We start from the raw sequence: 24,398 nt of genomic DNA, 5'->3' as shown, positions 1-24,398 counted from the left end.
CCTTCTACCTACACGGGAGGATGAGTGAGTGAGTGAGTGAGTGAGTCAGTCAGGGCTTTGCCTTTTTTTAGTATAGATTACTGAAATAAATTAACTTTTCAATATTCTAATTTATTGAGATGCATGTCTGCACGCTTTTAATGAGAAAACTATTTATCAGACTTATATTGGGTTTTTTTTACTTCTATAATTTGCTATAACATTTCGGTTGCTTTTGTGACTTCTCTCATCGTACCAAGAATCATAGTTCTCTTGCAGGAGCGATATATCCGAGACAGAGGTTGAGGGCCAAGGGGAGGAGGAAGTACGTTGTAAGGAGTAGGGAGCCGGGCAGGGCCCTCCTCAGTTGTGCTTAGCTAGCAATACCGGTTTGTTTATTGAATGATAAAGTTTGTCCCGTTTCACTACTACGTGGGTGGAGCCGCGGGGGACGGCTAGTATCAAATACATATTACACAGAATTTTACAGATGTGACATTAACTTTAGGCCATCTAACTATTCACCTTTCTAGTATACTCATATTATGAAAAACAGGTGCAATAATCTTCCTTTAATAAATGAACAGTACTTAGAAAAATTAATGATGTGGTCATGATTATATAATTTAAAAAAATATATACTGTATTTTTTCAAATCATAGCTAGAACTTCAATTTTTGTTATTTGTAAAAGGCAAAGCCATAAAGCAGCAAAGTTAAAGTGCTGAACACTGCCCAGTGAAGACTGCTTTACTTACCTGCCAAATCATAACATAAACATGGTTAATCATTGAGGAAATGATTCCACTTGTAACTCATTTTATGAAGTGTGGAAGTTAAAGCAACAACAAACAAAAGCTCCAATAGATCAATATGCTTTCAGTGAACAATCAGAAAGGTTGTGTTGGTAATGAAATCCTCTTTCTCCAATACAATCTTAAAATGCTGCTTTAAGAAGATAGGTTCCTCAGCTTCCTGCAAGTTGCATCTTCCCATTCTCTTTTCATCAAGATTAGGCAAGATTTCCAGATTTACCTTATCTATACACTACACAAGAAAACCCAAACTGCCAAAATTGTTTATTTGCTTGATATTAGGGTTTTCTTTTCCTTACCTTATGTACACTTTTGGGATTCTCTAGCCAAGCATAGTACATCTCCTCCACATAGTTTGAGCTTGTCCCACTGAGAAAGGGCTCAGCAGCAACAGGTGCAGAATAGCACCTTACAGGTGAAAACGTCCTTGGGGCTGCTGGCTGCTTCTGTGAATAATTCTGAACAGTCTGCAAAGCCGTTAATGGCCTCAACCTAAAAGCACAAGTCCTTAAACGGTGCATTTTTAGAAACAGTTCTCTTTAATGTCCAGTATGTGCTCCTCGTTCTAAGCCAGCTGGTGGTGGTAAAGAGACCAAGGGAAAAAAGAAAAAAAAAAAAGTTAATTTCAAGCCACATTATTTTGCATCATAAAAATCAATCCGTTTGCTAAGAGCAAACATCTAATATCATAGCCCAATCTCAAAGATTGCATCTTATTTTGTTACTTTACAATGACAATGTGTACATAAAAACTAGTTCTTGTGAATTTCACAGCTGTACAGACTAATCAGCCACATACCATATTCCTCTCAAATCCACAAAATACCTTACTACCACTGTCAATGGTGCTACATATTTAGTCAATCTTTTTAACCAAATGAAGGTTTCTGATATTAACCAATTAATTAATGTAAAATAAATTCTGCATGTGAAGACTGTTAATAGCTGCCTTTTTAAGAACCTTTGCTTCTTTTCTTAATGCATTTGAACCTTGAAAAGAGGAAAATTTCAACTAGTTTAGTTTATACATTTTAAGCATTTATTTCAAAAAGGTGTCACATTGCCTAGCTCTCCCAACAATGACACAGGAGCTGCAAAAGAGACTTATTCAAATATGACATTTAAATTAATATTTCACTTTTTTTTCCTGGAGATGCTGACAATTACTAGCAGGAACGCTTAATCAGTCAGTCATATCACCAAAGCCAAATAATGAACTAAAGGAAACTGATCAGTATTAGATACACTAGACTGGTATGATGACGCATTAAGTATACAGTAAACCCTCATTTATCGCGGTTAATCCGTTCTAGACTCTACCATGATAAATGAATGTCCACGAAGTAGGATTCTTTATTTATAAATTGAAGTTATTTTGCAGTTAGAGCATAGAAAACCTGTTTACAACCTTCTAAATACGTTTTTTGACATTATTAGAGCCCTCTAAACATGAAATAACACCCTTTAGTCAAAAGTTTAAACTGTGCTCCATGACAAGACAAAGGTGAGAGTTCCGTCTCACAATTAAAAGAATGCAAACATATCTTCCTCTTCAAATGAGTGCACGTCAGGAGCAGAGAATGTCAGAGAGAGAGAGAGAGAGAGAAGACAGAGAGAGAGAAAAGCAAACAACCAAAAATCAATAGGGCTGTTTGGGCTTTTAAGTATGCGAAGCACCGCCAAAAAAAGCAGCTGCAAGGAAGGGAGCAATGTGAAGGTAGTCTTTCAGCATTTTTTAAAGGAGTGTCCGTATCCTCTAGGCCAGTGTGCAAACAGCCCCTCTGCTCACACCCCCTCCGTCAGGAGCACAGAATGTCAGAGAGAGTGAAAGAGATAGAGAAATGCAAACAATCAAAAATCAATACGTGCTGTTCGGACTTTTAAGTATTCGAAGCACCATGTGAGAAGCATATCGTATTTCATTGTGGAGTTTTATTTAATACGTAATGCTCCGATTGGGTAGCTTCTCAGCCATCCGCCAATAGCGTCCCTTGTATGAAATCAACTGGGTAAACCAACTGAGAAAGCATGTACCATAAATTAAAAGACCCATTGTCCGCAGAAATCCGCGAAAAATCTGTGATATATATGTAGATATGCTTACATTTAAAATCCGCGATGGAGTGAAGCCGCGAAAGTCGAAGTGCGATATAGCGAGGGATCAATGTACAATAAAGAAACAATGTGCTTTTGAACACTACACAGCTTTTTGAGTAAAATGTCAGTTGTGTGATCATATTCAGCATGGGTGCCATCAAACACAAAATAATTTTATGCAGCACTTGCTCCATTTGGCTGTAATAGGGTAAAAAAAAAAAAAATTACACTCTTTGTTTAATATATCTTAAAAGGGTACAACTCAGACAAGTACATTGCTGACCTTAAAGCTAAAGGGAAAACCACACATTTTCTGCACTACAGTTTAGTACTACTTTTTTTTGAGAAAGTTAATACATTCAGTATAAACAGTTTGAATGCAAAGTTCATTACTCTGATATTCATGACTGCAAGCAAACAATGCCTCCATTTAAAACAATTGAGAAACAGAGTTTCTCATGCAGAGTACATTATACTTTAGTTGATTTGATCCTAAAACTAGGCTAACTGGCAAAAGTCAAAATGGAAAAATAACATTCCTTTCATTTAACTGCATGTGCTCATCTGAAGTCATGTTAACAATTTGTGTATAATCTAAACGTCAGGGAAGAAAAAAAAGTTTGTAAGAATCAGCCCAGAATTCCAGAACTGGTTTATCCCTAAGTAGTATGTTAGGGTTATGATAGGATATGCCAAACACCAAAAGGGACCTTAATATGGGCTTATTTATCTGTGCCATTCAAAATCACCACCATTGTGCTTCACTTTGTAAGATAATGATTCTACTTTTAAGGAGGCACTTTGTCAGAGTGGGCAGTGTCAGAGTGACTCAGTTTAAATCCTAGCACTACCCAAACTGCATAAATATCCTCTCTGTCTGCCTATACAGTCAACCCTCGTTTATCGCGGTTAATCCATTCCAGACTCTGCCGCGATAAATGAATTTCCGCGAAGTAGAAACCATATGTTTGTATGGTTATTTTTATATATTTTAAGCCCTTATAAACTCTCCCACACTGTTAACATTATTAGAGCCCTCTAGATATGAAATAACACCCTTTAGTCAAACGTTTAAACTGTGCTTCATTACAAGACAGAGATGGCAGTTCTTTCTCACAATTAAAAGAATGCAAACATATCTTATCTTCAAAGGAGCAGCGCTCGCTAAGAAAAGCAAACAATCAAAAAATCATTAGGTACTTTTAAGTATACAGAAGCACCGCGATAAAGCGGCATTTTGTAGAGGAGCGTCCTATCTTCTAGGCAAACAGCCACTGTGTAAACAGCCCCCTCTGCTCACACCCCCTCCGTCAGGCAGAGAGAGACGGAGAGAAGCAAACAAAACAAGCGCCACGCGAAGCATATCTTTTAGCATTGAGGAGTTTTAGTTAATATGTAATACATGCTCTGATTGGTTAGCTTCTAAGCCATCCGCCAATAGCGTCCCTTGTATGAAATTACCTGGGCAATCAAACTGAGGAAGCATGTAACCTAAATTAAAAGACCCATTGTCCGCAGAAAGCGGTGAACCAGCGAAAAATCCGTGATATATATTTAGATATGCTTACATTTAAAATCCGCAATAGAGTGAAGCCGCGAAAGTCGAAGCGCGATATAGCGAGGGATTACTGTATAGGCTTTGCTCCCAAGTTTTTGCCCACATCTCATATGCTCCAAAACCATGTTCAGCTCCTGCAAATGTCTGACTTTTGGCTTATGTGTTTATCACTGATGTTTAAAACAATCAAAAGAAAATGACTCTCTAGCTTGAAGACTTTAAAAATGTGAGGCAGACAACTGAAATTAAGGAATTACATGGGTTGATCTTCCTTTCAGCTAATGAACACCATTCACATTGCCTAGCGTGGACAGTCTGCAGGTCTGCTAACCTTTTTAAAATCTACTTACTAGCAGTAAAAATGAAAGGAGCTGTGATTGCAATACAAAACAGAGTTCAAATGTCCCATTTCACAAACAATAGCCATAATTAAGTACTTCACTGATGTAAGAATAAAGCCCAGTGCATAGTTGTTTTACTGTTAGTGTGAAGTTCATCTGAGCTATTATACAACCTCACATTCACATATTGTAATCTGGATTATAGTACATTACAAAAAGTGTTTTCATTTTAATTCAGATATAATGTGTTTAACAAGTTAATTTGAGTGTAAACAAGTGTAATGATGTAGGTGGAGGTGTATGCTATGGCCTGATGTGTGTTCAGAGGTTCTTGTCTTTTGTTTAAACTGGCCAATACGGAATCGAAGGATTTATCTACTGACTCCACAGCCCAGGTTACCTCAGTTATTGTCTTTTACAAAATTTATATGAGCAAAACCCTATGATTTAATAAAATAAAAAAATAATTCCCTCTGACTAACCTCCCAAAAAAGACAAAACACTTCAAGCTTGCATTATACTGTTGCCATTACATATTCATCTGTGGTATAAAACTTCACATCTAAACATTGAAAATGAGGCTACAACTACAAATTTTTTGTATTTTGGTTCCAAAATACTCTACAATAATTCACATTGTTGTTTCCACATGAATATTTATTTTAGCCTACTTTTATACTGTAAGAATAATTAGTCTTATATTATAATTAGCAATAAAAAATATTACAATTTAAGGTTATGAATCAACTGTTTTAGAAAAAAAAGACTATTTTTAAGTGAATAAAACACATTTCATTTCAGCATTATATGCAAGATGAGTGCGTTGTTCTTGTATTGAACAATTGTACAGTGTGTACAGTGAAAAAAAGGAAAGGAGCATCATGCAAAAGTTTGCACAACCCAAGATATCGGAGGTCTCAGATAACTTTTACCAAGGTCTCACACCTTAATTAGCTTGATAGGAGACCCCAGGTGATGCAAATTGCAAAGCTGTATAAATTCTTAGACTTCTCAAACTTTGCCCCAATAACCAGCAGCATGGGCTCCTCCAAGCAGCTGCCTAGCACTCTGAAATATAAAATAATTGAGGTTCACAAAGCAGGAAAACGCCACAAGAAGACAGCAAACCATTTTCAGGTAGCCATTTCCTCAGTTCATAATGTTATTAAGAAATAGCAGTTAAGAGAAATGGTGGAGGTCAAGTTGAGGTCTGGAAGACCAAGAAAACGGTTTGAAAGAACAGCCTGTTGGATTGCTAGAAAGGCAAATCAAAATCCCTGTCTGAATGCTAAAGACCTTCAGGTGGACCCAGGAGTGGTGGTACACTGTTTTACTGTGCAGCGACACCTAAACAAATATGACCTTCATGGTAGAATCAGTAGAAGAAAACCCTTTCATGCGTCCTAGCCACAAAATACATCACCTGAAGTGCAAAGATATTTTTGGAGAAAAAAGGGTACCGAATTCCAGGAAAAGAACAAATTTCCAACTATTAAGCATGGGGTTGAACTGATCATGCTTTGGGCATGTGTTGCAGCAAGTGGTACAGGGAACATGTCATTGGTAGGGGGAAGAATGGATTCAAATAAATACCAGCAAATTCTGTAAGGAAACGTCACACCATCTGTAAAAAAAAGATGAAGTTAAAAAGAGGAAGGGTCCTACAACAAGATAATGATCCGAAACACATGTCAAAACCTACCACGGAATACCTCAAAAGGAGCAAACTGATGGTTTTGCCATGGCCCTCACAGTCCCCCAGCCTAAACATCACTGAAAATCTGTGGATAGATCATCTCAGCTGGCCACTAAAAGTGTTTACAAGCCGTGTACTTGCCCAAAGGGGAGGTTACTAAGTACTGACCCTGTTGGGTGCCCAACCTTTGGCTTCAGGCCCTTTTCATCTTTTGGTATTTTACACCTGTGAATAATGAGAATAAAAATGTAAACATGCTTAGAATATTAAAGAAATGTGTCTTTTGGTGATCTGTTTATCCTCTGCTCACTTAACTATTCACAGTAACAGATATTTTAAGCAAGGGTGCAAACTTTTGCATGCATGATGGAAAACCAAAAGACCTACTCAAACACTGCTCAAAACCAAGAAACCAAACCCTCAGACCACTGCAAATTACATGTAAACCAGTTATATTGTTCAAGGGTGTACAATTTGTCATTACTTGCATACTTCATGGCACAACAAAATTATTACAAAGCCTCTTTCTCCTCACCACAGACATGGTCTAAGCTATGCAAAGGAGATTTTAATAAACCTGAAGTACTCTGACCTGAAGACACCAAAGCTGAAAACTGAAGTAGTTGTAAGAACAAAAATGTCAGGTCAACTCTTAAGCAGGATAACTGATTTATTGTAACCTGGGCTGTATGGCAACTAGAATAGCATGAACTATATTGCACTCATATTTCATTTTTGTGCTCTACTGTTCAGCAGGTAGTCACAAAGTAAATCCAGTTTGTTCCTAACTTGTACTATAACAGCTTTGGGCAGTGTGGGGTGCAACTGTAAAAAAATAGTATATTTAAGTGCTCACATATGCTAATACGCTCTCATTCTCAATAGAAGAAAATTTTAGAAGTGTAGGATTCTTTAAACAGTTAAAATGTATGCAAGCAATGCTCATAACATGAACAAAAGTGAGTATTTTATGTAACTGTGTAGACATTATTTTCTCCTGCAAAACTAGTTAAACTTCATCAAATCAGCTGCACTAGGCGTAAAGGCAAAAGTCTGGCGTCATCCTGCCAATCACCTGTCCTTCAAAGAAACAGCACAGGTTACAGAGCTTGACAACGCTACACCGTCCAGATCTAAACATTAGCGTGGTGTATGTGCCCAAAAAAAGTCTAACTGCATTCTCGTACCATTGCTCGCGTACTAAAGTGTCAGCAGGTATTTTTCGTGGCATTACACGTGTAATTTGTGAGCATGCCCTTGTCGATCAAACAGAGGAAGCTCTGCAGTATACTTGTGACTCTATGCTGTAGATAAGTAAATAAATCAAGATAAGTAACATTCGATCTGGATTTTATATAAGTAACATATAAATGCACCTTATGTAAAGACCATCACAAAACATAATCACAAACATGAGTTTGCACAATACGTTGGCGAGTTCTGTAAGCCGTGCTGTTCCTTTGAAGGACAAGTGATTGGCAGGATGACGCCGGACTTCGTCCTGTATTCAAACGGTGCCATCTTTCGCCTTTACGCCTGGTGCAGCTGCGTTGTTCTTATATGTGAGTGGACGTTTCATGCGGTGAGGGCTTCTGTTCTCTTTCTCCGATCTGAGTTTGCCTCTGTTATAGCGCATCTTTATTTGAAAACAGCCACGTGGTAAATAACATTCAATCTGGTTTTTATGTAAGTAACATAGTGAAAAGTCAAGCAAAATGACCCCTTTTATTGGCTAACTAAAAAGATTACAATATGCAAGCTTTTGAGGCAACTCAGGCCCCTTCTTCAGGCAAGATGTAAGTAGCATATAAATGTTAAAAGTCTGACTGCATTCTCGTACCAATGCTTGCAAACTGAAGTGTCTGCGTGCACTTTTCGTAGCATTACACGTGTATTTTTTGAGCATGCCTGTGTCGCTCAAACATAGGAAGCTCTGCAGTGTACTTGTGACTTGTGGCTGATTACACCAGCTGTTACAGACAAAACAAATGTATGTTTTTATTCTGAAATAGTACGAATAAAAGCAGCTCACTTCTCAAAACGGACTCGTCGGGGATCAAACCCGTGAAGTTTTGATTACCAGTCAACAGCTGATACCTTGCGCCACCGAATGCATGTCAATGTCGCACCCTAACGCGTGTTTTTCTGCAGTTATATTTTTGAATAAAAGCGCACTTGTTCCATTATATTTGTACCTTTTGTAAAAGTCTTTTTGATATTTGAACTTCAGGCTTCACACTTTATAAACTTCATGTCTACATTTTGTCAATTACTACAAAAACATGAAAAAACGTTTCTTTTTAAATGATGTGTTTACATAGATTGTGGTAGACACGGAACACACATGAAATGCATGTGTTCCAAATAATGATATAGTATTTAAAAAAGGTGTGATTTTGCCTGATTTCTCACTCTATACAACTCCAAGCAACTGACACTCAGGTAAACAGACTTGAGTTGAGAAAACTGCGCGTGTGGAGGATGTGATAGCAGACAGCTTGCTCCTTATGAACACATTTAAAGGACAAAAGACACTGATGGAGAGGTGAAAAGCGATTTAAGGTGGGACGGATCTACAAGTTTTTTCGTGGGCTCTGGTAATTCTAGTGTTAACTGAAATCATTGTCTTAAGACACTTAGATGTGTGGAATTACTATAGCTTCAAACGATGCATCAGTAAAGAACAATCAGATAAAAGCAAAGCCATATGTAAGCTATGAAACAGACATTAACTACTGCTGTAACACAACAAATCTGAGAAATCATATTCCCTGACATCACTCATAAACATAATCTCAGTTGACATACAAACAAGTAGTGCCCAAACAACCTGCACTGGAGATAGTGTTAAGCTCCAAGCTTCCATTTAATTTGCCTCTTGCCCAAAAACTAAGAGAATTTATTTATAGCAGTTTTTATTTGTAAAGAAATGAGACCCTATACTGTTGTTGAAAATGAGGGCTTTTGACAAATGATTCAGGTTTTTGAACTGCAGTATGATATACCAACCAGAATGCAACTGGGCAAAGTTATTATACTGAGACATTAGGAAGGTCTTAAGGAAAGAATCGCCACGTTTCTCAGGCCCGACAACAGCATAGCCCTAAATTGCGACAGCTGAACATGCAGGGAAGCAAGTTTCTACGTGACAATCGCACATTTAAAATGACTGGGCACCAGTGGAGGATGTGTTGCAGACAAGACAGCTGTATGCCAGTCACACCTGGAGTAACCTCGCTGCATATATACAATGCCGCTGCGATAACTTGCTATTATTCCAAAAACTTTTCTAGCATTTTCAATGCGCTGTTCTATTGTGCAAACACATAAATCACAAGTTTGTGTTTTGCCAAATCCAATAAATATTGCTAGCTGTACTGCTACAGTTGAAAAAAAGTTTGCAATGTGCCACACCCAGCAAAGTAAGGAGGCAACTGTTGGAATTTTCAGAGCAACCTGCGATACAAAGGTAGCCGACTTGAAGCAGCTACAAAATAATGGAGTTACCAGTCAAGATGGAGGGTTCTTTATCTTTTATGTCCCATTCATTCAATGCAGCTGTCAACAAGCATCAACTCTAGATCCTGGTTTTAAAATGTTTCCTTTTGTCAGAGGACTGTCAGGACACATTTTTAGGACTGATTCAATTGACTAATTCAAATGACGACTGAAGATATGTTATAGAATTATTAATTTGACTAATTTAAGATTATTTTAAATGTCCAATATGGGAATAAATTTGTCTAGCAGATTAGATGGAGGGTGTATAAATGGAGATTTATAACACATGGTTATTAAATAACATTTATTATTTAAGAAGCAATATTTAATTATTTTAGAACAACGTTATTCACAAGATGATACAGATGTTTTATAAAGTAAATGCCATTGCACTGTATTAAAACAAAGAGCCCCAAATATTTTATTCCACATCTTCCAAATACTGATGTTAACTTATTACCAATCAAGTGTTTCTTCTTAAATGACACTGTGCTTTTTGCATATGTTATGAAGTCACCATGTAATGACCCTTCAAATAAAGTTTCACTGAAATCTGTTGCATTATATTAATGTTCTCCATACATAGTTAAGTAATTTTTAAAAAAAAGAAACCACTTCAAATATATCAGTGCACGCTTATTTAATTAAGATAAAATCAATATGGGTCATTCCATGTCAAATCAACCGATTTTCCAGAAATGCCATGCACTCTAAAAAATTCTGCAAAAAAACTGCATCAGGGTTTGACCAGCAGACCTCTCAAATGTGAGAATATCATTTTGGGTCTAATTTTCAGACCAGCTTAATGCACTGTGGAAATATCCAGACATTTTTAAAATATTTTTCCTGTATCCTACATGGTCCCTTCTTTCTCAAAAAAGTCTTAATTTTCTAATGTGAATCTTTCATTTTTAAATTTTCCATTCTAAGCATGCGTTAAACTCACTATTTGTCAGTAATGATAATCATCAAGTTCTTCGTCACTAACTTGGGAATAGAATGGAAAAAATAAATTGCCAAAGACACATTAAGCACAACACATGAACAAGCTGCTTGATTTATCTTGGCAATGCAGCTGCAAGAATGTGACCCATTTCATTTCTCTTTTAATTGAAGTGCACAGGGTACAGCATCTTTGTCTTTAAGATGGCACTGCCTCAAATGACCATTGTAGGTGCACTAAGCAGTGGAATGACAAACTGTAATGGCACCCAACAAATATTGTCTCTAGGTGGCTAAAGGAAAGACTGTGCACGACAGTCTGGATGCATGAAACATATAAGGATGTCTGATTCCACTTCACTCTTGTCAAGAATCACACCAATCCAATATTTTTCATCACACATGCACCCAACATAACCTCCAATAGGACACTGGTCTAATGTAAGGGACATATCTGATCCATCATGAGATATGACCATGAGAGAGCAGGATCTCAGCTGCTGCTTCAGAGGTGAATATCTGTACAGTTAATTGACTGTCCTCACCAGACACCCGGCTGACTATGAGTTTGTTTTCTTCCATAGGTATTTAACAGTGGTATTCTTGTCATTTGATTTGAAAAAGGTTTTTGAGATTTTTGATAACTTAATGATTGAAAACTCAATGAATATGATTATTGACACAAGGTGCATTCAGTGGCCGTTTAGGGTGGAAAATAAATATAAGAAGAGTAAGGCTCTGAAAAATGAAAAACAACACAAATTCCTTCTGCTGTTCAAACCCAGACAGTTCCTTTTCTGTTTACTGCTTTTTCAGAAAGCCTATACAGTTGACTAAAAAAATAAAAAGTGTGTTTCTGAGGTCTAAGCTAAGTCAAAACTTAGGTCATATTTTGGTCAATTTCAAGGGACTGCTTTGACCATACAGTGTCAGCTGGACCAAATGTTTTAATGTTGTCACGCACTATACCAACTAATTTACCAGTGTGCAAAGTCTGAGGCTGCTCGGTGGTTTAGTTCTTGAGCAATGGTTTTGTGAAATTTAATTAAAAAATTAGGTTGAATAAAATCAACACCGCCACCACCACCCCCTCAGTAAATTGACTGTATCTTGGAAAGTACTGCTCTCTCTATTATTATAAAAAAAAAAAAAAATCCTGGGAAAGGGAGACTAGGAAGACGAGACATAATCTTCTCGGAAGACAATTTGACGGCCCGCTTCAGACACTTTAACATCAGGCAGTGAGACAACATGAAAACAATGTTTTTGGCCAACAGACATCATGTGCTCCCAGCTCTTGAAACAACAACAAGCTGAACACACAGCTTCCCAGCAGCAGCAGGAGGAAGTCAACAGGTGATCCGACCGCTTCTCCTTAGTGTGCTTTCAGCCCCACCCCCCTTCACAACGCAAGCAGCAGAGACGCAAAGTGGCAAAAGGACAGCTGCTATACAGGCTTTGAAATGATCGCCGCAAAGTGCAACAAGCTGAAAACGCAGCTCACCAATAGCAACAAGCCAGCAGATGATCCGACTGCAACTCCTTAGCGTGCGTTCAATCCCCCCTTTACAACGCGAGCGGCAGAGACACGAAGTGGCAAAAGGACAGCTACTGTACAGGCTTTTTAAATGATCAATGTGCAGCACAACAAAAAACAACATGCAGCTCGCCAGCAGCAGCAGCAGAAAGACGGCAGATGATCCAACAGCGTCTCCTTAGCATTCGTTCAGCCGCCCACCCTTCACAACATGAGCAGTGTTATACATCCTGCGAGAAAGATTTAAACACGCCTGGGGCTGGAAATAAAGGACAAGTATTGTTTTTACAAAAGTTTTAAAGTAAAAGTGAAAGTGAAAATAATGCATATGTGACAACTCTCATGAAAATAACTTTAAAGTGTATATTCGGTAAAGCGGTGGGAAAGCGAAGCGAGCAGGGGGCAGAGCCCCCTAGTCTTATATAAAAAAATTACAGGGTGTCTCCTGACTAAGATGGTAATTTTTCCAGAATTTTTGGAGTCCAAAGTAAGTGGGCCATTGGCTGATTTGACATGGAATGACCCATAAATAAAATTGGAACATTGTGAATAAGAATCGATTTGAATTGGGCTATCAGTGCTGTTACCCAGCCTTAATGTTGATATTAATATACAGTGCTGAAATTATGAATAAACTGTGAAACAAGTTGAGCACTACATCCTGGGCTACAGAATCCCTACATTCTGAGAAGTGGCAAAGTGTCCAGAATAAAAACATAAAAAGTATGAAATTTCATAAAAACGATGTAGTGTAAAAATGCAATAGCTTTATTAAGTTATTTCTGCATATGTTCAATATGACAACTCATGCTTCTGATGTATTTTTGATCACTTCATTTACAAAATTCTGAGGGTTACTTCTTTCATAATTTTTGTAATACAGTACCACGTAACAATGAATTAAGATATAAAAATGGGCAAAACAAGTTAAATATTTCAGTAATGAAAAATTATAAATTTGGTTAACTTTTTGTTAAAATCTTGCCAGTGCTATGAGGAGTTTGTTTGTTTATACAAAGAGAACAAATACAACTTAGGCTTTAGTTCTAAATTGCTCATGGACCTTTCTACGATGTTAAAATAATACTGTAAAGCCAATTCTCTTCGTGCAAACTAAACTTGTATCATAATATTTATGCAATTATTTTCAAAAAGAGCTTAAAGTGAAGAGATTTTAATCAAAATAGATTATTACCATGTATCCATGTACATAATAATAAAACACTGAGGTAAAAATCTAATTAGATCGCCATTTCCTTTAGGAAAGCACAATAGGAAAAACATTGTCTCCCCATGACCCTGAAAAAGAGGGTACCGTATTAATATTAAAGACAGAATGGAAATAACACCCAATAATTGAGAAATTTCGCAGAAAAAAAGAAAACATTTAATAAATGAGTTTTTCAGTTGCAAAACCAAAACAAACTGAAAGCTCCAGTAACATTTTACTCCTAAGATAAACTGCATGAACAAAGTTCCAAATTGTGGCTTGTGTGTCAGAGAATCAACATGGAGTGCTAATACAACTACCACTGGCACTGGAGTATCTCTTATCATAACTGGACAAATACAAATATCCAAATGACTCAAACCTTTTACAAATTATATTATGAAAAAAATAGTTATGATGAGTCAGTTGCTACTAACTTGGAGTCCATAAAGTTTTTTCATCACCTAACATTCTCCTTTATGTTCTAAATTAAGCGTGCAGTTATAGACTAGACACGATGTTTCTATCTAAAAGTCAAACAGTTAACTACAAGCTGAAAATACCGTCTACAATATTTATGAATGATCCGTCATGACTCCGAGATCTAAGATAAACTAAAATCAGCGTGCTATAATATGGCAGAATGTTTCAATACGTGCAGTGGAAAATTGCTAACTTATTATTTATGTATAAAAGTGTAATCAGCAGTGTTGTAAAATGTTTCTTATATACAGACCTTGCAATTCTACATACGTAAAACTTAATACTAGAATACAAGCGTTAAGCCTCCTCGCCGGCCGGTCAACTAGGACAAATACTGCCTATGTCTTTAGTGACTCCTGTTCCTTCCTATTATCTTGCACATACTCTTGCCCCATTAGAGGCATGCTGGCATTCAGATTTCTTGGTACTACGGATCAAAACTCTAGGGTCCATACATTTGTTCCCGAACGGTCTAACCTACAGACAAGCACCACTTTAGCATAACGGGTGTCTCAATAATTATACTATACTGATATACAACCACTATTAATTCCAAAGGCAATAACGATGCCCATTCCACGCCTGCCTGCACCGAGTTAAGCACACATATGCATTAACGGCGACAAAGGAATCATAAAATACATTTTTATCAAACAGAAAAAGCGTTCTGACCTTGTGTTACTGCAGCAATGTACACGATCCCCTTCAAGCCAACCTAGCTAACGCAACACGCGCCACATGGAAAAGAGTCGAAAACCGATTGGTGGAGTATTTCTACCTCCGCCCTAAAGATTTTAACCCGGAGTTGTAATTGGACAGCATAAACGTCTATCACGTTGTCCTTTCTAAAGACCGGGTTCTAGTAACAAACGTGAGCCAACGAAAAAAGATTCCTACACTCGCTATGTCTTTTTAAACAATACTGTCTTTACCCCCGTAATATAAGATACTGCATGCATAATACCACAATAACAAACCCTTTCAAATAACGTCGAATATGGCCTAGTGAACAATCGCGCCCTGAAGAGTAACACCAAGACGCAACTTTAGACGCTTTCTTCCAGAAATTTCTTTACTTTATACGTGGAAAACATTATAATTACCTTTATACCCGATAAGCTTTCCTCCCCAGTGTCGGCCGTATAGTTGAATTATTATACACAAACGCAAACTGTTATTATTTTCGACTTCGCCAAATCTAGACTTGCAACTGAACAACTCTTCTCCACCCGATTGACTGGAAATGACCGAGTGCACGCGCGCGTGACACAGAGAGCGCGGACGCAGCCAGCCCCGCCTACACGCATGCGCTCCCAGTCACTCCATCCATGTGTGCTTTGACAGATGCGCGAACTCCTGCTTTAAGTGCTCGCGTTCCGTTGTAAGTTTTAAGAAACAAGGAAAACCTGATTTAAAATTTGCTGTATTTTGGAGAATGGAGATAATGTCAGATTGTCTTTTGGAGTTTTGACGCCAAATAGTAGTCAAAACTGTACTTTCCCATTTACGTTTAAAACGATGCCAAAAGTGATTTGGAAAGCAAGGGCATTTGTAATCACTTGTTGCAAAATATGCTTTATCTTTAAAAATAGTACCAATAGTTTAGAATATGATCAAGGGTGTGCAATAAGGAAACACATCACTAAAGAAACTGATATCCCTAAAGTAGGAAAAAAATTAACAGCTTCTCATCCAGCCCTGAATAAGTTATCTTTAAGAGAAACGTTTCTGCTTGGTTCATCTGTCAGTGGATAGAACCTGGACACTTTAAGGACATTAGTTTCAGCTATTTCAACTTGAGTTTCAGGTTGTTAAAAAGTATCCTCCTCCCTGTAATCTTAGGGTGGGATTTTCTAGAGAGTACCATGTTTCTCTGGATTTTGGCAACAAATAGCTATTTTTATGCAAAATGAATGTGAATCTGAAGTGACTGTTGTATTTTTTTGTCTTGACATCAGTCATTATTCCTGCAATGAGTGAAACATGGTGGGTGTGTCTGAAGCTACTGCCGGCTCTTATACCAACTGCCTGTATTTGGGTTATCATGCCTCATCCAATTGGTGAACTCATTGCTGCTCTTTGTCTCAGCAAATTTGTGAGTATTCTACTTCTGTTTCACATATTGTACCACATTACCTGCCACAAACTGCCACAAACTGCCAGATACAAACAACATAGCAGACATAGTTAAAGTAGTAATAACACGTGCAACGCAAAATCAGTCAAGCACTGTGCTTACTGCATCATAATAGATCGGTGACAGGAGCTCCAGCAGCAAACATACAATCTGATAAAGGCAGACTTTCCTGAGGAAGGCTATAGTTTTGAGCTGTAATCATTTTTTGGTTTACAAAAATGTTCCTGTCTTAATTTTAGGAAGCTTTATGCTGCAATCACTGAAGATTCTCATTCTCTACCAGGATCAGTAATGTGCAGGCAGGGGAGGCACAGCCTTACCTGACATCATGAAAAGTAAAAAAAATTAATAGTAATAAGTATACAGAACCTTTTTAATATGGCATATGGATGAATATAAACATACAGTAATCTATGTCATTCATGTGCAATCCAATGATGTCTAAAAAGCATACAAAAGCAGTTAGTTCATTATGATGACCAGTTCATCTTCTACAGATACTGCAGAAAAACTGGACTGAAATAACATGTGGCCTCCAAAGAAGAATATTTGATACATACTGATGATTAATAATAAAAATAATCCATATATATCCTTGTATTTTTTTTCTGCTTAAATTTAAGATATCTGTGTTCTATCATTGATGCTATTACAGTCTGGAAATGGTGGAAAAAATGTTTAAAAATTCTTTAAAGCTAATAGGTTTCAGCACTTGCTTTTTGTTATCTCTAATATGACTTACAGTTAATTAATAATAGTCTCCATACATGGCAGTCAAAAAAAAAAAAATATATGTTATATATATATATATATATATATATATATATATATATATATATATATATATATATATATATATATATATATATACTGTGGAGGATGGCCGGCTGTTTATCCCAGCCAATACCCCCAAGCCGCCAGGTGGAGCCCTCCTTGCAGCATGGAGGTCCCCAGAAGACCAGCAGGGCATCATGGACAATGGAGGTTTTATGCACCGCCCTGCTGGATGCCATGGGGGCCACGAGAGGGAGCTGCAGGGAGGACTGAAGAGTTCTTTGTGCCCTATGACCCGGAAGTTCGTCATAGGAAGAGCGACGGGCTTCCGGGGTGAGAAAAGAATGGTTTACCCTGACCCGGAAGGAATAAGGACTTATGGACTGTTGGATTGGGAACACTTCCGGGTCGGGGAATATAAAAGGACTGTGGGAACTTCCAGGCAATGAGCTGAGTTGGGAGGCAGGGTGGCTAAGCGTCTGGGAGTGGAGGATTGGTTTATTGTTATTGGAGAATTGTGGAGAGGTGGTGCTTTGTGCACAATTATTATTATAATAAATAATTATTGGATTTTTATCTGGTGTCTGACGTGGTGCCTGAGGGTGCAAGGGTGCGAGAAAACCCTAATCTGTCACTATATATATATATATATATATATATATATATATATATATATATATATATATATATATATATATTATCATGTTTAAAATAGAGCAAAAAGGTAATGTTCTTCAGTATTTAAGATGGTGAGGCATGAAACCCCAAAGGAGCAGGTACACATCTGAATCTCTGTGCAGTGTCGTAACTCCTAAATTATTTCTGCATATTTGGAGGAATGAGGAGGTAAAGTAACTATGGCTGCTGACCTTTGTAGTGGATCGACACCTTGATGAGTTTATCTGTGAGAGAGTGTGCTTCTTATGTATTACGTTAACCCTGAACATATTCCTTATACAGTACTTGTATTCTTCCCTAAATCAGTATATATCTGCACTTGTATCCATTTCTAGGCCTTCTTCTGTGGATGGAATGAGATGTATGTGGAAAATGAAGAACATATCACAGAAGAAACTGTTTCTGTACCACTCAAATGTCTTTACCTGTAGAGGTATGCCTGGTATTAATTTCTATCAAGATTGACAAATAAAGTATGAAAGTGTTGATTTGAAGTTACATTTTTCTTTTTTTGTGATCAGCTTTTCATTAAGTAAAGACAAATTGACAGGATATATCAATAAACAAGCATCACATACAATATGATGTTACATTTTTCTGTAGTTTCCTGGTTTGCCTTAAATGACACAAGTACCTTTCACTTATTCAGATAAGAAGTGTATAGTTGAGGTATCATACAAACACCTTTATACTGATTGGATGATTGTATTTTTTGGATTTTTATCTAATTTTCAGGTGTGCAAATGAACAAAAAACCCACTCTATGTAGAAGATCTTGATCTGAGAAACAATATCCCCCCTGCTTATTTTCAGACAGCATGGACACTGTTCTGCTATTCTGTGCTTTAATTAACGCACATTACTTTGAAACTGCCCAATCAGTATTCCGCACCAAGTGAATGATTTTTAGGTTTATATAGCCAATATTGTTACAGTACAGTGAAATTGTTACTTTCATGAACTAATCAACATGTCACCAATTCCTGGGACCATGATTAATGAGTATGACAAATTTACCTGGAAACATTTATCTTCCTTACCTTAAGTAACTACCTAACCTCAGATCATCTGTCTTTCTTACTTTAAAAGGCTCAGAGAGTTAACATTACAGTTATTTGATTTGTTGGTGCTTCAAAAGTTGCTCTTGCTTGGTAGCTGTGAAATACCCCAATGTTCTTACTATGTTCTTATTTATTTAAAAGAACCAACACACCTTTTAGAAACAAGAGGACACCATTCACCCCAATATCATGTTACAATATTTTTATTTACTTGACATGAAATATGTAGAGTGAATTTGTGCTAATAGGGTGCATTTTCTGTTTTTTTGACACAGGGTGGCAGAAAGTCTGAGTTAACACTGGCAGAAGTAGGCACAAGTTAGGAAATAACCCAGGGCTGCAACAATATGATACTCACTCATTCACATCAATCTCATATAAAATAAGCTCATCAGCAAAAGTGGCTAAGTATGTAAAATATAAAAAAAAAAATTTAAACAAGAGGAGACCTTTGAAGCTAAAAGGCTTACTGTATTTGTTTAGCTAATATTTAAGTTGCTCCAATGTCCCATCAAGACATTTCTAAAAGTTGTCCTTATTTTTGCTTCAGCTGCATGGCATGATGATTTGCTCCAGATTCCCTCAACACTTTGTCGGAAGAAGTGGTCCCTGGATTTTGTCTTCAGCCTGATTTCCTCTGAATTTCATTAGGTTTCCTCATGAACATAATTCTCTGTGTCTGCTAACTGTGGGATGCAATCACACTATCTTTCTAAACTATTACAAAAGTTACAGCCGCTACTTCACTCAGTAAAACCAAGCAAATAATGCACCTTTGGATATTACTGATGCTCACAAGCTGTTCTTTACACTGTGCTGCCAATGGGGTGTATCTGGCCATTTCTGTAGATTTACAAACAACCACCCAGTACAGGCCAACACATATCACCAGGTATAAATATAATACAAAACACAAGGGGAAAAAATATACAATAATAATTAATAAATGAACTGTCTTGCTTTGCAGTGGCTCCGGTCTCACCCAAAAACTGACCTTCCTGGTACCCCAAATCCTTACTTTTTCATGAGGGTCTTCCCTGAGATTTTGGGGCCTAGACCTGGGCCCAACAGGCCTGTTTGGAGATCTTTGTATGTTTGTGGTAAATTGTAGTTTAAACTAGTTGTATTGTATGATTTAAAGTATAGTAGTTATGCTACATTTTATTAATAAGTTTGAAAATTTTTCTGTAAAATAAGTAATGAAGCTAAATTAATTTTTGCTGATATTTCCATTAAGAGACAATTTCAGTTCAAGTTGAGACTTAAATGCAAAATTGGGTTATGAACATTGGCAGTGGCATAACTCATTGGTAAGTTGGAGGCTGTCTGTTCTAAATTATCACAAAATGAAGAGAGAACATAAAGGGCCAAAAGAGCAAAGTTTTACACAAACTAATGCCACACCACAAGCTGTTTCAGCAGGTGCCTTTAAACAGAGCCCTCAGGTAATTTCTGAATACACACTTGAGATCCCTAAACAAGCAATACTGGTGAAAGGGACTGCTCCTTCCTTGTCTGTCTGGTCTCATTTTATTGTAAGTATCCCTCCCTGGCACACACCTGGGCAGAGATGTCTCAAACAGGGGAGTGAAGTGGTAGGCCTGCACTTTAGGGTGGCATAGCACACACCATAATCTGCAATCTCTCCTTCATTTACACATAAAAACGTAAAATACATATATACATGTTTCAGTGTGATAAAGTGACTCACAAAACTAACTTGTTACTAACGATGAAAACTAAAATTAATGGGAGAGCAGATGCATTGTTCAAAACTGGAGGTGCTGGATGTCCCACTCTGGCAACTTCATCATTTGAAAGCTAAAGATTATTATAGAGTGCAGCATAACTAAATAATGATGGGAAAAAAAATTAGCAGATGGACAAACAAGGATCACAGGCAGAGACTGAGACAAATTGCAAAAATGGGAGCCATTAAAGAAAAACAAAAGTCAGAATAAAGTAGATGCAAATGTCACACTTAAAGGGTCTTTTTCTGTGGTCTCTTGTAAAAACTAGGCATGAAGAAGAAAAGAATGTGAGTAATGATCCCAAGAACAAGGATACCTGCTGATAAAATAAATTCTGCCTTCTCCAAATCCTAGTAGTGAGACACACAATGGTGCTGATAGCATTGGCAATAACTGCACTGGCCAGTCAGGTAGCTATTTCATCACCTCACTGCTACTCCCTGCCACCAGGCAAGAATCTTGAAACACTCGTCCCACAACAACACCTCTCTGACAGCCATAACACCAGACTCACTCTGGGCCCCACTCACGCTTTGAAGTGGCCCTGCATCTAAATTGTGGAACTGCTGTCCCCTATAGTCTAGCTGCACATCATTTAATCTCCTTATCCTCCATTCCCTTTACATTTCAGGCTTGTTCAGGCTGTAGTGTATTTCCTCATTATTGCGCCACTGTGAAGGGGCAGGCAAGTAATGCAAGTACTGTATATTAATTAGCAACGAGGGGATAGATATCAATCAAAGCAAAGGGTAAATACTGGAAAGTCAGTCCTATATTCACCAGTTCAAAAAGTTAACCTGGAAATCAGAGTAAAAGTAAAAGTAAAAGTAAAAAAAAAAAAAACAAAACTAGCCAGCTTTTAACACACTAACAAAAAACGCTTTTTGCTTTATCTGCACATAATCTCAAATGCTTTCAGTGTCATGGCACCAACAATTTAAAATGCCAGTCATCTGACATAACATGCTGTGCACAAAGAAGAGTTGTAGCAATGGTAACAAAATGACAGTGTCAAATTACCAAAGCAAAAATGGCATCCTGTAAAACATAATGTAATGTTTCAGAAATGAAAACTGATGTACATGGAACATTTTTATTCATGCCAAACAATTCTCCATTTCAGCAAATCCATAAACAGGTCTGAATATCACAGAATTAATGCTGGAGAATTCAAACAAATTCAACGAAAACAGGATTACAACACTCATTCACAACATATTACAACATAAAATCAACATCAGATTGTTCCTTATCTTTCCAGTTTGAGAGTTGCCTGGCAGGACATGGTGTGAACTTACTTCTTTCTGGGTTCTGTACAGTTGCAAGTTTGTACCATTAGATTAGATTAGATTAGATTCACTTTATTGTCATTACACATGTATAAATACAGGGCAACGAGATTCAGTTTAGCATCTAATCAGAAGTGCAAAGAGCAGAAGTACAATAAATATAATATGTGCATATTATGTACAGTTAAATACGATATTTACAGTTAAATGCGATATATACAGTTAAATACGATATGTACAGTTAAGAGCACAGTGAAGATGGGAATAGATATATAGATATATATAAATAGATATACAAATGTTCTAAATGCGGATGGCAAATATACATATTTTACAATATACATTTATGTACCTATACATGTATCTGTATGTACTATAATACTATAAGTACTATATATATATATATATACATATACATATACATACAGATGTACAACATACAGGTGTGTTATGTATGTGCAGTAATAATATAAGTACTATTATATATATACACAGATGTACAATATACAGATGTGATATGTATGTGCTGTAATACTATGAGTATTGTAATATATACAGATGTACAATATATGATATATGATGTACAATGTAAAGGTGTGCTGTGTGTGCACAGGTATGTACAGATATGTACAAGGAAGGGAGGAGGAGTAGTGTAGAGGATTAAGTGTGTGGATGTTAAGGTTCAACGGGGGACTGAGTTCAGAAGTGTGACCGCTGTGGGGAAGAAGCTGTTCCTAAACCTGCTGGTTTTAGTTGGAAGGCTCCTGTAGCGCCTTCTGGAGGGGAGGAGCTGGAAGAGTTTGTTGGCTGGATGAGAGGAGTCCTTAAGAATGCAACAAGCTCGGCGTAAACATCTCTTCTTGTGAACGTCCTCAATGACCGGAAGTGGGGTCCCTATGATGCGTTGTGCGGTTTTCACCACCCGCTGCAGTGCCTTGCGGTCAGCAACAGAGCAATTCCCATACCAGGCTGTAATACAGTTAGTCAGGATGCTCTCTATCGCACAGTGGTAGAAGTTGCCCAGTATGACAGCAGATAGTTGGCTCTTCTTCAGTATCCTCAAGAAGAAGAGGCGCTGATGGGCCTTCTTGACCAGGCTGGAGGTGTTGTTTGTCCATGACAGGTTCTCCGAGATATGTATCCCCAGGAATTTAAAGCTGGAAACACGTTCGACAGCCATGCCATTGATGTGAATGGGGTGGTGGGTGTCTCCCTTCTTCTTCCTGAAGTCCACAATGAGCTCCTTGGTTTTGGTGGTATTCAGGAGCAGGTTATTTTCAGCGCACCACGCAGCTAAGTGTTTTACCTCCTCCCTGTAATTAGACTCATCGTTATCACTGATGAGACCGATCACCGTGGTATCGTCTGCAAACTTGATGATGGAATTGGATCCATACATGGGCCTGCAATCATGAGTGAAAAGGGAGTAGAGGAACGGGCTCAACACGCAGCCCTGTGGAACGCCAGTGTTGAGTGTAATGGTGGTAGAGCAGTTATGGCCAGACCTGACATGCTGGGGTCTGTTGGTCAGGAAGTACATGATCCAATTACAGATAGAATTATTGATACCAAGATCCACAAGTTTAGTGATCAACTTGGAAGTGATGACTGTATTAAATGCTGAGCTGAAGTCAACAAACAGCAATCTTGCATAGGTGTTCTTATTGTCCAGGTGTGAGAGTACACCGTGAAGCGCTGTGGATACAGCATCCTCTGTACTCCTATTGTTACGGTAGGCAAATTGGTGAGGATCCAGTGTGGGGGGCAGGCATGTCTTGAGGTGTGCCAGTACCAGTCGCTCAAAGCACTTCATAGCTATGGGCGTGAGTGCTACAGGGCGGTAGTCATTCAGGCACATTGGTGATGAGTGTTTCGGCACTGGCACTATGGAGGTGGTTTTGAAGCATGCTGGCACTGCTGCCTGGGCAAGGGACAGGTTGAAAATATCCGTGAAGACCCCTGCCAGCTGTTCAGCACATGCTCTAAGGACACGTCCAGGGATGCCATCAGGGCCAGCAGCCTTATGAGTATTGATGCGGCTTAGTGCGTTATGAACCTCCGTGTGGGTGAGTGTGATGGTATGGCAGGCATCAGAGGGTAGGGTTATGGTGGACTTTTCCTTGTTGTCCTTGTCAAAGCGAGCGTAGAAGTCGTTCAGCTCATTGAGGAAGGACATATCCATGGCTGTCTGTGTGGAAGTGCCGCACTTATACTCAGAAATGGCTTGGATGCCCAGCCACATACGTCGGGGGTCAGAGTTGACAAAGTGCCCCTCCACCTTCAGTTTGTAGCTAAGCTTGGCCTTGTTGATGCCCCTCTTCAGTTCTGCCCTGGAAGTACTGTAGGCCTGTGTGTCACCTGATCTGAAGGCATTGTTACGTGCCTTTAGCAGAAGCCGCACTTCCCTGTTCATCCATGGTTTCTGATTCGGGTACGTTGTGATCCGCTTCTCTGTGGTAACACTGTCAATTGTGGTGCTGATGTGTTCCAGTACTGAGTGTGTGTAGTAGTCAATGTTTATTTGTGAGTCGAAGGTGGCCTGAGAGGCAA

At 38.1% G+C, this 24,398-nt stretch overlaps 1 protein-coding gene across 3 annotated transcripts in view; it reads right to left on the bottom strand.

Annotated features, from left to right (window-relative positions):
- ogdhb (oxoglutarate dehydrogenase b) overlaps nucleotides 1–15,418 on the bottom strand; it is a 112,588-nt gene extending 97,170 nt beyond the window's left edge. For 2 of the 3 annotated variants that reach the window (XM_039768350.1, XM_039768348.1), the window contains exons 1-2: nucleotides 15,262–15,418; nucleotides 1,093–1,367 (exon numbers count right to left, since the gene is read on the bottom strand). In XM_039768350.1, coding sequence (XP_039624284.1) covers nucleotides 1,093–1,314 — 222 coding nt within the window. In that variant the 5' untranslated portion in view covers nucleotides 1,315–1,367; nucleotides 15,262–15,418. The remainder of the gene's footprint in view (nucleotides 1–1,092; nucleotides 1,368–15,261) is intronic. The other variant, XM_039768349.1, reaches the window with a different exon arrangement.
- Nucleotides 15,419–24,398: the final 8,980 nt, after the last annotated feature.

The sequence above is a fragment of the Polypterus senegalus genome, chromosome 11 (genome assembly GCF_016835505.1).
Source record: "Polypterus senegalus isolate Bchr_013 chromosome 11, ASM1683550v1, whole genome shotgun sequence".
Taxonomy (NCBI): domain Eukaryota; kingdom Metazoa; phylum Chordata; class Cladistia; order Polypteriformes; family Polypteridae; genus Polypterus; species Polypterus senegalus.
This window is presented reverse-complemented; position numbering and strand designations above follow the sequence as displayed.